Source organism: Nelumbo lutea, chromosome 8, assembly GCF_056320005.1.
Source record: "Nelumbo lutea isolate HS-2025 chromosome 8, American lotus-T2T, whole genome shotgun sequence".
Classification (NCBI taxonomy): Eukaryota; Viridiplantae; Streptophyta; class Magnoliopsida; order Proteales; family Nelumbonaceae; genus Nelumbo; species Nelumbo lutea.
Genome location: NC_142691.1, coordinates 5,451,548 through 5,465,464, shown reverse-complemented (window position 1 = coordinate 5,465,464; position 13,917 = coordinate 5,451,548). Strand labels below are relative to the sequence as shown.

General features: G+C 36.0%; 1 protein-coding gene across 2 annotated transcripts; it reads right to left on the bottom strand.

Moving 5' to 3' along the window:
• Window positions 1-313: 313 nt before the first annotated feature.
• On the bottom strand, window positions 314-13,511 carry LOC148842340 (CwfJ-like family protein / zinc finger (CCCH-type) family protein). Of its 2 annotated transcripts, none has more exons than XM_088959802.1 (11): window positions 13,337-13,511; window positions 12,933-13,206; window positions 12,368-12,495; window positions 12,118-12,239; window positions 10,788-10,905; window positions 10,116-10,555; window positions 9,563-9,848; window positions 8,161-8,257; window positions 3,524-3,669; window positions 851-994; window positions 314-749 (listed from the first exon to the last, which is right to left on the bottom strand). In XM_088959802.1, the coding sequence occupies exons 1-10, from the start codon at window positions 13,409-13,411 to the stop codon at window positions 866-868; spliced, it is 1,815 nt and encodes a 604-aa protein (XP_088815928.1). In that variant the 5' UTR covers window positions 13,412-13,511; the 3' UTR covers window positions 314-749; window positions 851-865. The 2 variants fall into 2 exon arrangements, with proteins under 2 accessions (XP_088815928.1, XP_088815927.1); XM_088959801.1 differs by having other exon boundaries at window positions 13,292-13,477.
• Between the last annotated feature and the right edge of the window lie 406 nt (window positions 13,512-13,917).

Below are 13,917 nucleotides of genomic sequence, written 5' to 3'. Positions count from 1 at the left end.
AGATGAATGGTGGAGGGCATCAAATGCCCACCGTAAATTATTTCCCTGTCTGAGCAATCAAACAGGACATAAAATAAAAAGATAATGAGAATAAAAAAAATGCACGATATAAAATGTTAATATATATAATTTTTAAAGTGCAGCATTCTTCAACCTACCGACAACCTTGCATGGTGTCGGTGCCTCCCCTCCACGCAGGCCATCTGACACATGAAAGATGAAACTAAAGACATCACACGTTCAACAATCCCAAACTCTTTGCAGCTTTGCATCTATTGATTCACTATCAAAGTAACATATAAATAAAACCTGCTTGAGATGATAAGACAACACAAATCATCCTGTATTTTAAAGTGCTCAAGGTCTTGTTCATTTCCAATCATAACTCATTAACACTTTACATCTTGGCCTGCCTGACCTTACATTGTAGACTGTAGTGGACATGTCATTTAAAATATGCATTGGCCAAATAACAAGTTAACAACCTTTTTGGGTCAAACTGTAGTCTGTAGCATTCTGCTCGTCATTTTCATTCTTGCTGTGCGTTGCACATAAACTCAAAATCATATGTTTCCATCCTTTGTTCCCAGTTATGCGATTTACTTCATTGATGAACACAGGAAGAATAATGCTACAAGTTGACAAGGTGATACATTGGCGTCTGTCCAAGAATTGTCAACCCTATGGTTTATCCAAGCAATGATCTCTGCAACGCAGACTAGTTCTTGTTGAATGAAACTTCCGCCCAGCTGTAAATATTATTTGAAAACAGATGAGATATCAGTTGTATAAAGAAAAAGAAAAAGCACGAGGGAAGATGATACTGCAGGTTATAGTAGCTACTGTGTACCATGCATGGTAAAAATCAATTAGTCAGATCAAATTCTTTAAATCGCTTCTTGAAGCCTTCTGCCATTTTTATCTCATCTTCTTTGCTAAGTTTACAAGACCTCCAGTCAGCTCTATCAGTCAAATTCAACAGACCAGCAAGAACCTGCAAAAATATTCTACATGACAGTGAGTACCGAGTAAATGACATTTCTTTCTGATATCCCCCTTAACTCTTTCCCCAAGAACATGTTCTAGTTACTTGGTCTGGAAAAAAAGTGTTGTTATTCAGTAGTGAAAAGCCAATAATATCAGCATACCACCATATCAAAACCCCCTCCCTCACTCAAAAAAGGAAAAAAGGACTAATGATTACCAAGAAACTAATTAAATTTCAGCCACAATAAATCAATAATGTCAAGTTTGATATGTAAACACCAAATATTCAAAAGGAAATATGAGTCATTAGCACCTTAAAAATTAATTCAAGCAAAACCCGTACCCTATGTCCTTAGCGAAGTTCATCTAATAGCAACTTAGGCAGCATCTTGTAACATTTTTCAGAACATTTCGGATATTCCAGGAGCAAGAGAGCAAATATTTTTTGCTCCTGCAAATTGATGCATGGCATGCAAATAATTGATTCAAAATGTAAACATTGTCTCTGATGATTGTAACCACCATCAAATTGCATTAAATGTCAGATCGCAAGTTAAGTATAGCTGAAGTTCTTGGGATTTTCCTGCCATGCCCATACCACATTGCATAACACCTTATAAAGTGTAGTGTGGTTCAAACCATGTGGTTTCAACCACACCATAGTGGGGCCCATTAGGTTCAAAGACACCACACTATCAAACACACTCTAGATTGCAAGAAAATCCTTCGATGATGGCATTAAATAAGAAATCATGTGAATTTTGGCATACTCTGCACCTTTGCACAAAAGGCCTAATTCCTTTTCCAAATGAGCTCAAGATGAGAAACACAAAAGCAATGCCCACTTACGTGCAGATTAGTATCAACTCATAAATTAATGACAACAGGGAATAACAGTCTGATGTTCACAAGGGCAATATATTAATAAACAGAACATAATGATTCTTAGGTCATTACCACAACTATGGGTGAGAAAATGAGAGAAGGATCAAATGTAATAGTTCATTCATTGGTAGCTTGGAGGATTAAAAGCATGACTATTGCTTTCCAATTGCCTGTTTTGCATTAATTGCTATTCTTTTAATCTTATTGATTAGTGTAGACTACTGAAGGTTGGTGAAGTAATAACAAGATATTTTACAGTAGATCATTATGGATTGGATTAGTCTTTCTGATAGGCAACCTTAATCCTCTCATCTCTTGAACCAATTTGTAACATTTCCTGAATTTCAAGATGTTCTTCAAACCAATCATTTACTTTATAGATAGGTAACCCAAGAAGACCCACTACAGCTCGAGCAGAAACACCCAAATACTAGTCACAACAGATATGTAATAGAAAGCTATAAATTTCTTAGTCCCGTGATTCAAGTTTCCCCAAAGATACTAAGGAGAAAAAATCTGGAAGCTTTTCTTGGTGATGACAATGCTAAAATATCAAGTTGGCTCATTTGTCTTTATGTTGATCATTACAAGCCTCTTGAAACTTCTCTTTTCTTATTTCTTTATTTGATTTTTTATTTTTATTATATGTAATGTGAATTTATTATTGTTTATTATTGATAGGAACTATCTTGTTGAGACCCTATGAATCGATTAAAACCTCATATTCACAGTTACATACTAGAACCACGATGCCAACCAACCTAAATTTAGTTTTAGAACAATTAAAGTATTGGCTGAAGGGGATTCAAAGTTAATTTCATGTGCAAATTGAAATAAACACACCCTGTGGACTCTCAAACATGCTTTTAGGAAGCAGAAAGTATTGCAACGGAAGTAAATGCTGAATTCAAGTGGGTAAGGAGTGCAAATGGAATGGCTTATTCCCTTGCTAAACAAGGGGTTATGAGTAGGGGTGAGCATTATTCGGTTAAAACCGAAAAACCGAACTGAAATTTTTGGTTTCGGTTTTTGGTTAATTCGGTTTGTTTTTTTTTGGGTTTTTAAATATTGCGGTTTTTAGAATTAGAAATTCAGTTAACTGAAAAAACTGAATTAACCAAACCTTGCTATATAGCATGTAATATATAATATATAATATATAACATATTATGTTTAATATATAATATAGTATATATTTTTGAAATTCGGTTTTAACCAAAAACCAAACTGAAAATTTCAACTTCGATTATTTCGGTTTATTCAGTTCGGTTTTTAACCAAATAAACCAAATGCTCACCCCTAGTTATGAGGCAGCAACTGTTTTAGGCTTCAGGCTTCTATGTAAATTTGAATTGGGTTTTTGGGGGGTGACAGTCGTGTCATCTAGTTGTACTAATCTCATCTATAAGCAAAAATAATAAATTATCTCTTCTACAGATAAGAAAATAAAAAACAATTTTAGTGTCAACAGCCATAGATAGATAAAATACTGCAGTAAATTTTTTTCAAACCACCTCTTCATCAGAACCCAAAGCCCAGAACTTAGTGCATACTATATAATTATATCGCACATAAAAGTTGCATTATACCTAGGAACAATGGAAAACAGATCATATATATCACTTGATTGTGAAAAAAAAAAATTCCTTACCTCACGTCCAAATTGCACTGGAAATTTCTCACTATCCTCATCAGAATGTGATAGTATTGTACCTTCTGGAAGTTCCACATAAAAGAAACTCATTCTTCTATCAAACTGTGTTCTCAATGATTTCCTTCCTTTGAAAAAATTGTTGTCTGCAATTAAGAGAAGCATTGGAAATGATGAAGCAAACAAGACTCTATCAAACTGCTATTTTCTCCTTGTGCAAATTCAATTTAACAAGCTACTTGAGAATTTGACACAAAATGTTCATATCAATTAAGATGTATAAATTCTAATTGTGAGCAAGAGAAAGCAATTCAAGACAAATGTTAAAAACAAGAGGGAAGAATATGCTACTTTCAAACCCAAAGCATTTAGCAGTATGATCAATACCCAGGTATAACGTTTTTTTTTTTCAATAACAAGGGATTTCATTAATTAGAGGAAAAGGAATACCAAGGGAAGATAACCTCTCTTATCTCCTCCACACAACAAACATTGCAGAAAATTACAGTTCAGCCCAAAACAAGTTCTCCCTATTCACCCCTTGCTTCGCTAACCCATCAGCAAAGGAGTTTGCACATCTCTTAACCAAAGCTACTTTAACTTCCATTTCTTTTGTCAACCACTTGAATTTTTTCTTCTCATTGCTGTACATACACAGGCTACTTTTATCTCCCTTTAACCAATCTATCACCAGCTTAGAATCTCCTTCGATGATCAGCTTCCTCAAGTTTAAGCCCTTAGCTCTCTGAACGCCTTCTAAGGCCACCAAAGTCTCAACTCTAAGAGAGTCACCCTCTTTGATTGGGCAAGAACAAAGCAGTTATTTTCCCTTTCTCATCCCTTAAAATACCCCCAATACCCGGAAGGCCCTGGGTTGCTAATGCTGCTTCCATCAAAGTTCAAATTATAAAATCCACTTGGAGGGGGGGTGCAATTTGGAACTGAAACCTCTTGGGCCAGGGCTGAAAAGGCAATTTCTTTCCATTTTCTTGGCAAATCATCTATTGAGACATTGTTGAAGATACCCATTGATTTAAGCCAATGAAATACCCTGGAGCAAATCACCTCCTGAATGGTTTCCTTATTTCTCTCTTTCCCTGAAAAAAATCTGGAATTCCTTTTTTCCCATACAGTCCAAACAACAGCAGCTCTCATTACAATGGAATACCCAGGTATAACATTTACCTAGCGTCATTCATTAGCTACCATTACAATGAGAATATCATTTCAAACATCAAGCAACTCTGAAAAGTAAAATTGTCTGACTTAAAAAAAAAAAAAAAAAATTGCAATTACTTCATGTAAAGGACCAAAAATCATTTAGAAAACTTGATGCCGTTAAAACAATAAACAATAGCATAATCAATTATTTATTTTTCTCTTATATGTCAATGTATCATTTAAATTTGATCTATGAGGCTGATTAGAGTTGTGAGTTGTGAGTTGTGACTTGGAAGTGAAACTCAGGAGAATCAAAGAGTGAACGTAAGATTGGAGATTGGAGAAGTGCATGAGAGATTTCTTGTGGGAACCAGGAGAAGAGAAGCAGGATCATCTAGTAAAATGGGACATCGTGTTTAGAAGTAGGGACTAGGGTGGGCTAGGTATAGGTAATTTAGTAGAGAGGAATAAGGCCCTTCTAGGAAAATGGCTTTGGAGGTTGCTTATTGAACAGGACTGCTTGTGGCACAAGGTTATTGTGAGTATGCATGGTATGTGGGACAATGGATGGGTGCCAAGGTCAATATCGGGATTCTTCAGCCTCCCCTTGGAAATCCATTCACGGTTTACTTCCTGTGTTCTCAACCTTCCTAAAGTATGGTGTTGGGTGTGGCAATAGAACTAGGTTTTGAGAAGACTTATGGTTGGGGAATTCCACCCTAAAAAACCAGTTCCCTTCACTTTATTAGGGGTGCAACTCGGGTTGGCACGAGTTAGCATTTTACACTACTTTGGGCTCAGGCCTTCGAGCCAGGCCTATTACCTGAGCCCACCCAAGTTGCATCCCTACACTTTATTCCTTCTCCCTTCATAATAATGAACCCATCTCTAAACTTTGCTTGATATCTACAAATGGGTTGGATTGGGATTTGGATTTCACAAGGGGCTTAGGGAAAGGGAATGTTCCGCTGTGATTGAATCATTTTCAAAGATCAAACTAGTTTTCCTGGAAAAATCTTGTGTTGACAGTCATATTTGGTCAGCTTCTTCTTCTAGTACTTTTTTCTTGTGCTTCATTTTATAACTCTGATATAGTCCAATAGTTTGGGTGGGTCCTTTGAAAGAAAGTGGTGAGTCTACTTCTCATTTACTACTCCCCTGTCCTTTTTTGAAATGCATTTGGGTGTGGTTTTGCTCTCTCTTTGGCTGCACGTGGGACCCTGCCCTTGAAGTAGCAAGCCTTTTTGGCCCTGGATTCCTTAGCCTAAAAAGAGAGGGAGAGCCACTAGAGCTGTGATTTAGTGGACTATTTGGGAGGAGAAGAATAACATATTATTCAAGGAGACTAGCAAGCGCAAGGAGGCAATCATAGAAAGTATTAGTTTAAAAGTGGCACAATGGATTAAAATAATGGAGATCTTCAAGGTTTTCACAATGGCTGCATGCTTGGGGTGCAGTGGCAACTTCTTCTACAGTGATCAACCATGCTCAATTTTCTTATCTTTTTGTAAATTTTTTGAATGGCTTGTTATATTAAAAAGGAACTAGTTGCATATGGAGTGATTCATAATCTTTTGTTATTTTTTGAAAAATGATACACTAAATCATAGTTATCTACTATAAAATGTTTAGCAAAGTACACAGTTCAGAATTTGAAGAGAAGAGAGATGAGAACACATTACAAATAATAGCATTAGATATAATATTTACTTTTTACATTGAGAGCAAGTTTGCAATACAAACTTATGAAGAGAATTGATTATTATACTAATAAATAGGGTTTATTTAATGAATTGTTTTCTTAAAATGGAAACAGCCTCCCTGTATGTGCAGGGGTAAGGCTGCATAAATCTGTCCCTCCCCAAACCCCACATTGGTGAAAGTGCAAAAAATTGAGGAGAATCAATAATTATACCACCAAATTGGATGGAAAACATAACTGAGTTGAGGGAGCAGCAGCATTACCTAATGAGTAGCGTTTACGATAATACCATAAAATAGCCCAAGTAAACCATTTAGCCAGTTACAGTGTACCACACTTTGACAAATAATCTGATAGAAAAGTCTCTATAGTAATCTCTCATCAAAAACATAATGAGCAGAGTTGTAGTAATCAATTTGGAAAAAATCCAGTAAGACTACATTTTCCAAAGAAGATCCTAGAATTTGGTCTCCCAAATGTTTCATATGATGGCAATTATGGTGCTCCTGCCCATAAACTATTTTCTAAGACTCAAAGAGGAGAAGGTTCCCAGTGCCCAGGAGGGTGGCCACAAGTTGAGCTTCTCACGAGCTATTCGAGCTCATCTCATGAAAAGCTCGGCTCGATTTGGTTTAAACCAAGCTTCGAGATGAGCTCAAGCCTGATATATAGGCTCGTTTGCTAATCAAGCCGAGCTCGAGCCCAATGAAGCTCGGCTTGTGAGGCTCACGAACCTAATATAATAAATAAATAATTTTTACATATACATATACATATAAATATATAAATATATATTTAATAAATAATTTTTATAATTATTTCTTTTGTATGTAACATAAAAACATTTTTATATGTATATTTTTTAATTTTTATATGTATAATAATAAATAATTTTTATAATTCTTAGTTTTTTGTATGTAAAATAAAAATTATTTTTATATGTATAAATTTTATTTTTTAGAAAAAAACTTGGCTTGCAGTCGACCTCGAGCCAAGCTGAGCTCAAACTTGCAAGCTTTGAACCGAGCCGAGCTCGAGCTCAAGAGCTTAACATAGTTTCAGCGAGCCGAGCTCAAATAGCCAAGCATTCGGCTCGGCTCGGCTCGACTTGAATCCACCCCTAGTGCCCAATAGGCACCAAATAGACATAAAATGATTCAAAATTTCAGCTGCAAATGCACAAGAAATGAAAAATGGTTTGAGTCACAAACTGCTTCCCTTGCATAGATTCACTCATTAGAAGACAATTTTCAAGCCTTCCTCCTTTGTTGAAGCATCTCGCATATGTAGATATATTTCTATTAGGACTCCCAACAAAGGTTTCTAGAGAGACCAATTAAACAAACTTATATGAGAACACCTACACCTTACTAGTATCAGTATTGAAAACATTAAATTAGGAAAAGCAAGAAGAGACACCTTTACAAATGATTTATCAAATTCAACCATTCATACTTTCAGCTTTAGTGAGGGCACTCTTTGGAAAATTGTTAAGGGAGAGCTGAATGGTATATCAGCAAAAACAATACCCACACCCAGTCTTATTAAATCATTACCATGCTATGATAACTCATCAACCAAAACAAAATTATACAAGGAATTTGATTCTTCCAGTTAGCATGGCCAGTGGAAATAAATATACGGATATATAAGATAAACATCCTATGTGCTTAGAAGATTTAAACTTGCTTGTTTTGATAAATAAGAAATCTTATTGAAAGAAGGATGAAACGAACATACAAGAACCAAGTAGACATCCTAGATTTAAACTTACTTGAGTTGAAGGATTCAAATTTACATCCTAATTTTTCAGCAGCCGAAGTGAAAGCCTCTTGGACAGCACTAGCTTTGGACAAAGGAATGGGTACAGCCTGCAAAAGAAATTTCAAATCAGTAAATTAAGAACTGAAAAAATTATATATAAACAAGATACCATTTACTGCAGCAGCAATCCAAGACGTTGTAAGTTAATATAAAGCAACTACCATCAATGTCAAGGCAATGCCCAGGCCTGCAGCAGCAACCTACCCCTCTAAAGACCCCAGATAGCTGGGACCTACATTGGTTAATGGACCTTGTACCTTGTCTTGGTCTTTTCATATAGGAGGTAAAAGGTATACTCACTTGAGGTATAGTGCAGCTAAACCATGTCATATTGTATAAATAAAGGGTAGAAGGGTGTAAAAGGTGTCGAATAAGTAATTTTCAATTTATAAAGCTATAAATTGAGCAATGGCTTTTGATCGCCATTTCTCAAGTCTTTGACTGGTCTTTGTGTCTGAACCCAAAAGGCTTACAAGAGAATGCAAGATAAAAAAGAGAAGAAAAACATAAGTATCACTCCTAGCTTCCTAGAATCACTCTAGGACTTTGGAAATCACCTACCAAGTCCCCCTAAAGTTCAGGCATCAATAGGAGGTCTTTGAAGAAGCAAGGTTTAAAATGCTGATGCTGGTGGAAATATTGGAAATGTTGTATGGAAATATTGCAAACATTATAGACATGGTGAAAACATTGTGAAATATGCAAAAGCATGGAATGCTTGTTTTATGTAACGACAAAAGATGTGCAAGTAGACCCTTTTAAATTATTATCTTGTTCCAAATCATCAAAGCTATGATAGGATGAATTTAAGCAAAATTTAAATTCATAGAAAAATGTAAATGATTCTAATATATCAATCAAATGATTTATCTTACACTAAAAACTAAGATTTAACTTCATGTTTGAGAAGGATTTTGAGATGGCTCAAAGTGGTAATTGTGTCCATTAGGTTGGCAAGAACACTGCTTCTTCACATATCTAAAATATTGTTGCCAACTCATATTATAATACTATCTCTTGTACTCCACACGGCACTAGCAACTTTCATTGGGGAATATGTCAATTCCAGTAATATTTTCTGTCAGTAACCATGGAACTGGAAATAAAGGGCAGCCTAGTGCACAAGGCTCCCACCAATGTAGGGTCTGGGGAAGGACAGATGTAGGCAACCTTACCCCTGCACATACAGAGGCTGTTTTCAAGATTTGAACCCTGGTCACCCAGGTCACAATGGAGCAACCCAACCATTGCACCAAGGCCCACCCTCGACCATGGAAATGGAAATATGTTGTGGAAATATTAGGAAATTTATGGACATTTTAAACTATGAGAAGAAGTGAACTTCATGTTACCTGAAGATTGGCATGAGTGCCATGTCTGGAAACCCACTCATAAAAAACAACTTCCTTGCCTAGATCCTTGAAATACATCTTCAAAGCATTTCTGAACCTTCCTAGTTCACTCTCTAGTTCTGGATCTAGAGAAAGAGTATTAGGACAATGCTCAATAGGTATGATCAGTACATGGTCTTGAACTAGTGGGCCCTTAGCCAGTGCACCATAGTAATTTTCTCCTATGGTGAGAATAAGATGAGACTCCACATTGGGGCTTGACAGACAAAACCAGCATTCTTTTGACCTGAAGCTCAATTGAAAGAATCCTGCTTAGTAAAACAGAAGCGATTTTCCTATGGAACACGAAAAGTTGCCACATTAAAAAATAAAAATCACAAACACATATAAGGGAGAAAGGGGGAGGGGAGGCAGGGAGAAAACGAAAGCAGTTTGGATCTGACTACTAATAAAATAGCACTGCTTAGGCATTATAAATAAGTATGGGCAGGAACCATGAATTTGTAACATACCCAGATAAAAAAAAAAATTATCCATGTAGTAGTACACTTACCTGCTCTCTGATCTATTTCTCCTGTGAGAAAATTTCTCACCTTCATCCACTAAGTTGTGCTTAAAATTACAATCAGGACCCCGTTCGCATTTTCCTTTGTTTATAAAATCAAAACAAACACCCCTTAGACATTGCTCCCTTGCATCCATGTCATGCCTAAAGTTACACTTTTCTCCCCTTGAACAAGACCCAGAAGATGTAAATTTGAAGCAGAGCTTCTCACCATCTCCATCTCCCTGCTTCTGTCGTTTGTTGGAGACATCATACCGCCAATATTGTGTATCAGAAACACTATTGTTAGGTCTTTTTTCTGCTTCTTTAGGATGAACTGGTTTCTCTACAACTGTATATGGAGATAAGGTGGTGTTTGGTGGCTTCACACAGATCTCAGAAGCTGACATACTAGATGCTGGAGTAGGAGAGATCGCATGAATAAATTTCTGAGAAGGTATGTATACCAAAAGTTAAAATATGCCTTGCAGCAAGTTTTCTCTACAAGCATAACAGTTTTAATTGTTTTAGAGCTTAAACAAAGTGCACATTTAGAAACCTAAGCTTGATGAGTTACACAGTGCTATCAATTAGAGAAGCCAAAAATTTTACTGAGAAGCAAAAGGCATCATACAGACTCTATAACATTGTTATCAGAATTTCTATGAATAAGAACCAAACCTGTTTATCCTTATTTCCAACAGAAGCGAGACCCAAGAAGCGAGTTACATGTTGGACCTCACTATTAGAGTATGGTTCTCGTGCATAAAATACACACTTAGTGCCTGCAAAGTGATAGCTACAGACAAGATAACCACCACAATCAGAAAGCCTACATTATATCTATACAAAATAGTGTAGCCTTGTTCGGCATTACATGTATGTACTGCAGAGGAGAGAAAAAAATGGAAAAAAAAAAAAAAAAGCAATGCAGGAAAATGTGGTTATAGTTCACTTTCAGAAAGGTCAAACAAAACAAAGGATATGAAGACAACATAATAGGTATATAAAAAAATCTGTAATATGTTTTCATTGAAAGGGTACAGTAGACATTTGCTCTATCAGTAATGGAATAAATATATAAAAAAAATGAGAAAAAGAAAAGGAGTACATGGGGCAGCAGATGAACAGAAAGATAGCAACAATTACAACAGCAAAGTTACTGCAAACTACACCTTGCACCAGATGAACAGAAAGAAGACAACAATAACAACAACAAAGCAACTCCAAACTACACCCCCTCATAGGAAGCATTGTTAACAAAGAATCCTCCACAGAATTCATCAACCTTGAGATAGGGGAAGAGAAGTATCAAGATCTGTGGTTGACTCATAAATTATCCCAACACAAAGGTATATTAGACTTCTTTGCCATTACCTTTTTCTCAACATTATATAAATACCAAGAGTATTTTCGTCAATTGGAAACTCAATGACCTGAAGAGGCATATGTATAAGCTCATTATTGTCTGAATGATGCTGAGTAGGCTAGAAGAAATATGAATGTTTAAGTTGATAGCGTGGATTTCATTGTTGGTATATCCATGTTCAAATTTGAGGGCAACTTGTTAACCCTTCAAGTGGTGACATGGACTCCAAATTTGAAGCTTAAACATCTGATATCAGAACCCTTGATTGTCTTGCAACAAAATCTTGGTAACTAAAGAAGTTGCACCAAAAGATATGGAAGGATGTTTTTCCTTTTTAACTTCAGGAAGTTGCAAATGACAATCTGCATAAAGGTTCTCTTTCTGATTATCAAGTACTTTAAAATTTGTGGCATTGCAGATGACAATTTTGAATATCTCTTCTGGTGTATTGGAATATATAGATCTAGGAAGAGTAATTCCAATGAGTTATTATTTGTTTGGGATTTGGGACTGTGAGAGGGGGTTGCACTAGCAAAGATAAAGGAAACAATATGGCAATTTTTAACCACTAAATGGGAATTTCAGTTTTAGTGTCAAATGCATGTACAATAATTGACCAAAAAAACATTGGTGATTGCTTACCGAGGCTTGATCTCAGCAACCAACTCTGATACGACAGGATCACTTCCAAATGAATCTGATATTCCAGGAAGAACTTCAGATGTATCAGCTCTATTTAAGACCCCACTTGGCCATTCATTAGTGATAGCCAGTCAAGAAAGTCAAAGAAAATGGAATATAAAAGTAAAACCAAATTGTGAAGCCAGTAATGGAAAGCACCAGCTGTATTGAGAATTAAAACACTACATCCTTGACAACAATGAGGATATGTTAGAAACAGGTCAACCAAGTCAGATTCTTCAGCCAAAGCTCGCAATGCATCAATATCATCTTGGGTGTATGTTCCAAATGATTGGCCACTTGATGACTGCCTCCCAGATAAGTAGACCACACATAACCCTGTACACGAGTTTAATAAATCAGCCTAAAGGAAAATCATTCGGGCATACAAGCCAACCAAAAATATTACCAAGTGAAAATGGAATTTCTTGCAACCAATAAGTTGAACAGTTGAGAGCAGAAGTAATCAAGCAAGTTAGCAGTAGTAACAACAATAACAACATGGAGAACCTGGAGAATCTACCAAACAAAACCTAGAGATCAATGCTCTCCTTTGTTTCTCTCGGGTTTCAATAAACACCAATGGATTTTTTTTTCTTTATGTAACACTTAATCCACCTGAGCAATTACGCGAATGAGCTACGCGAAGTTTATAATTTTTATATTGATTAGTTGTGACCCGGGCAACTAAGCTCGGAATCAGCAAAGCTAAAATTTATCGGAATTAGAAAGATAAATATACACCAATATGACAAGTCAAGGAAATTAGGTAATACCATGGAGTTTGAACTTGCCACTACCCTTTAACCAGTACAAATTCTCGCATATCTTCAATCCATCCATCTTAAAGCCTTGATTATCCGGATTCTTTGAAGCAGTGGAAAGAACCTTGGGAGCACCGACGCCGTAGTCTCCGACGAAGTAAGTAGGAATAGGGACTTTTGAACGTCCATCAACATAGTCTGAGAGCTCCTCGAGCCGATCGGCTGAGTCGGGGAAGAACTGGCCCACGCAGAAAAGTGCATCGAACGGACCCGTTGATTTGTTTACCTTGAAGTAAATTAACAAAAAATATATATCAGACGATAATTAGTAAAACAAAATGGAAACTATAAGATGAAATTTTGCTATACACCATGTGAGTGTGCGTAAATGGGAGGGATGAAAGTCTGAGAGAGACCGAAGAGACGCGCTTGAACAGCTGATTGAGGCGACCTAAAACATCTCCACAGAGAAGAATCCTTGGAGGAGCCATGTGGGAGAGAGAGAGAGAACTCAGAAGGCGGGAGAGGATTTAGGATTTAGGAATGAAGTGATACGGCAAGAGAAAAATAAAGGATGAATTTTTTAAATTACCCCCTAAGGTTTAGAAAATTGACCAACTATATTATTATTGTTTCAATAAAGGGAATTTTGGACATTTTCTATCCCTCTCTAAGCATCATACACAAGTTTCAAAGTATCCAAACGCTCATACACTATTGAGAGGCAATTTTAAGAAAAATATCGGGATATGCATATATATTATATATAGGAGAAAAAACTAAGATAGGTATAGACATGCTTAGAAACACTATAAATATTTTAATAAATCATAAAAATACATCAACAATACTAAATATAAAACTTCAATGAGGTGTATATACATTAAATTAATATATTCTAATGGTTTTATGAAGAAATATATTATAGTTAATTATAATTTCATTAAAAATCCTATGCTTAACTATAATTTATAAATTATAATTCTTAAGTTTTAAT

Bases quoted from the DNA above. Each gene is read 5' to 3' on its own strand.
- LOC148842340 (XM_088959801.1), bottom strand. From the start codon at position 13,411: ATGGCTCCTCCAAGGATTCTTCTCTGTGGAGATGTTTTAGGTCGCCTC. The intron at 12,240-12,367 runs ACATATCCTCAT...TGACTGGCTATC, and splicing joins ACTTGGTTGACCTGTTTCTA to ACTAATGAATGGCCAAGTGG. The intron at 8,258-9,562 runs GTAACATGAAGT...TTTCTTTTGCAG, and splicing joins GCACTCATGCCAATCTTCAG to GCTGTACCCATTCCTTTGTC.